Below are 2,968 nucleotides of genomic sequence, written 5' to 3' on the forward strand. Positions count from 1 at the left end.
CCCAACAACAACATCAAAAAATAAACAAACAAGCGCAATCAAGTTTAAAAAAAAAATACACTAGTGGCAATAAAACGTGCCACCACAACCACCTCTGGGGGCGCACATTTCAACGCCCACTCCTCACGCTGTTGGTGAAAAAAGACGCACAACAAGAAGAGGCATTCCTCACAAAGCTCAAAACGCGTTCGCTCTCATTAACAAATTTAATTTATGCATAATACAACAGACGTTTTTTTTTCATTTTTGACAAACTTACTCACGTAGAAGCACCGTCTTGTCCGCACCATTTGCCACTGTAACCTGAATTCAGTTGGTAATTTCCCAGCAGCCACCTACAGAGAAACGTCGTGAAAGGCCTTTGCCACGTAGAGAACGTTGGTGCTGTTCAGCCCGGAAATCGCCGCACGGCCATTCAGGGTCATGTACACGTGGTGCTTCCTCTTCAGTGCCTCCACCTGCTCCTTCGTGAGGCCCGTGTATGACATCATGCCGATCTGACGCTCAATGTGCGACCAGTCACGCATTGACCCGCAGGCTTGCAGCTCCTTCACCAGGCGGCGACGCACATGGTGCAGACGGCCTGACATCCCCCTGAGCTCCTCCTTCCACAGCGCCGTGAGCTCCGGAGAGGAGAGAATGGAGCTCACAATGCGGGCTCCGGTGAGCGGAGGGTTGCTGTGCATTGCACGGGTGATGAGAGCGTACTGCGAGAGGACGCGCTCCGCCTCCGTCGGGCTACCAACAACCATATGCAGAGCACCGCAGCGGAGCCCGTACAGGCCAAAGTTCTTTGCAAAGGACTGAGCGACGATTACATTCGGAACCGTCCTGACGAGGTGGCGCGGCAAGAAGGCGTCGCGGTCGAGGTCCCCGGTGGCAAACCCCTGGTAAGCCATGTCCACAAAAGGCAAGAGATTTCGTCGCTTAATCACCTCCGCCACCTGCATCCACTCGCTCTGAGTGGGGTCCACGCCTGTAGGATTGTGGGCGCAGGCGTGGAACAGAACAACGGAGCGCTTCGGGATCTCCTCCAGAGACTTGAGCATGCCGGGCAGGTCAATGTCCCTCGTGGCGGGGTCGTAGTACGTGTAGGTCGGCAGTGTTATTCCGGCCTTCTTGAAGATGCCCGGGTGGTTGGCGTAGCCGGGGTTGGGCGCGTATATTGTGGTGCAATGGTTCACGAAGTTGTGGAGCATCTCGCCGCCAAGGCGCAGCGCACCGGTCCCTCCAACCGTCTGGCAGCTCGCAATGCGTCCATCGCGGAGTGCCGGGCAATCCTCACCGAAGCACAGCTTCTGCGCCGCTTTCACGAAGGACGGCACACCGTTGATCGGGGCGTACTCCAAGTCGTTGCCGGTGTCCGCCTTCTTCACCGCTTCGAGAACGTACGGCCGGTTCGCGTCGTCGCGGTAAACCCCAACGCCGAGGTTTACCTTCTCGGGGTGGGGATCCCGCTGGCACTCGAGCGAGAGGCCCAAGATGGAGTCCGGCTCTCCCATGGGAACGGAGGCGAAGAAACTGCTGCCGGCGCGGCTGCTTACCAGAAGAGTCCTCACGGCAGGCCCTCGTGCGGCGACAAACGAACGCATCGCAGGAAAAGTGCCGGTAAGTGTTGCTTTTAGAGCTGGTCGAGGCTGAACTCGCGGAAACTGCACACTTTCAGTTCTTGGGGGGGAAAGGGAGCGAGTAAAAGAAAAGGAGAAGGCGAATGTGAAAAGGCGTGCAACCGTCGTTTGGCGTACGCGGCACAGGAGTGCCGCACACGCGAAGACCGCACAACCACCACCCAACAAAACCATAGGGGACGATGGGACGAGAGAGACAGAAAGCAAAGCCAAGAAAGGCCCCCCACTTGGAAATGTACAAGCCGCAGACCCAATACGTGCACACCTACCACCAACACGGGGCCGGTCCAATGGGGCCAATACACACACACACCCGTGCATTATGGATCCCCAAGCAAACGTGGACGCATACGCCGACACATAACATACCGCATTCGCCGTAAGGAAGTCCGCCCTCTTTCAAATGCATTATCGCCCCTTCTGTTTCTCGCAACCGCGGCGTTGCCCACGGGTCCGGGGAACAAAACGCCCTCCAATGGCACCCTAGACACGGCAGCGCTAATGGAAGAGCCGGGGAAGCCCCAGTGGCGCCTCCGTGTGGGGCATAAGCTTTTCATTGGCGTCGCAGTCCTCGAGGGACAGTACGTGTTATGCGCCTTGCTCACACGCCCGGGGAGAAAAACAGGAGATGGCCCTGCGTGGGGAACCGCCTTCGTTCTCCGTGGGAAAAAGTGTATTGCCCTGCCTGCGGCTCCCCTCCCCAGAGACACCGGCATCCGTGCTGCCCGCCACCATGCCTCTCAGACGCGACGTTTGCGCCTGCCCCGCAAACACCATCGCCTCCCCCCCCCCCCCCTGCTGTTCCTCCTCATGCGTATGGCACCGCAGACTCTCCGGAATAGTCCCCATGTCAGTGCGGCAAAGAAAAGTTCAGCCCACGCTCAAAGAGCAGGGTGCGTAGGTGCTCCGTTACTTCGCGACCGCCGTGGTTAAAGCGACTTGCCGCATTACGTATGATGTACGAGTCGTACACCGGTGTCACCTGCGTCACCCCAGCGCCCGAGTCCAGAACGACGCCTGTTGTACGCCCGCTGGAGTACAGGGCACACATGCCCGAGGAGACAAGCGCAAGTGAAGGTACACCAAAGGCCTCAAACAACACCTCGGCCATCTGCTCGGAGTTCTGTTTGGGGGGTGAATAGCGGCTCCGTGCAGACAAGCGACGTTTCCGCCGGGTCCAAGTCAAACTCCGCGAAGGTGTGGTGAATGATCTGCTCCATTTTGGGCCAGTCCTCCACGATGCCGTGCTGAACGGGGTGGTGCAGCGTTGCCCGGTGCATCTCGTGAAGGGCCTCCGCGCCCACCACAAATGGCGCCGGAGGAGGCCCCACCGGCGCCAC

At 58.5% G+C, this 2,968-nt stretch overlaps 2 protein-coding genes across 2 annotated transcripts in view; both read right to left on the reverse strand.

Annotated features, from left to right (window-relative positions):
- Positions 1-335: 335 nt before the first annotated feature.
- Positions 336-1,592, reverse strand: Tco025E_09330 (putative aspartate aminotransferase, mitochondrial; the record flags this gene model as incomplete). Its single annotated transcript, XM_029376150.1, has 1 exon — positions 336-1,592. One exon carries the CDS (start codon positions 1,590-1,592, stop codon positions 336-338), a length of 1,257 nt encoding a protein of 418 aa, XP_029223747.1.
- Positions 1,593-2,719: 1,127 nt separating this feature from the next.
- Positions 2,720-2,968, reverse strand: part of Tco025E_09331 (actin) — a gene marked incomplete at both ends in the record, with an annotated part of 879 nt that continues 630 nt past the window's right edge. The window contains one exon of the mRNA XM_029376151.1: positions 2,720-2,968. This exon is cut by the window's right edge and continues 630 nt beyond it. Within this exon, the coding sequence (XP_029223748.1) occupies positions 2,720-2,968 (249 nt within the window).

The sequence above is a fragment of the Trypanosoma conorhini genome (genome assembly GCF_003719485.1).
Source record: "Trypanosoma conorhini strain 025E chromosome Unknown Tco_14.4_contig_01068, whole genome shotgun sequence".
Classification (NCBI taxonomy): Eukaryota; Euglenozoa; class Kinetoplastea; order Trypanosomatida; family Trypanosomatidae; genus Trypanosoma; species Trypanosoma conorhini.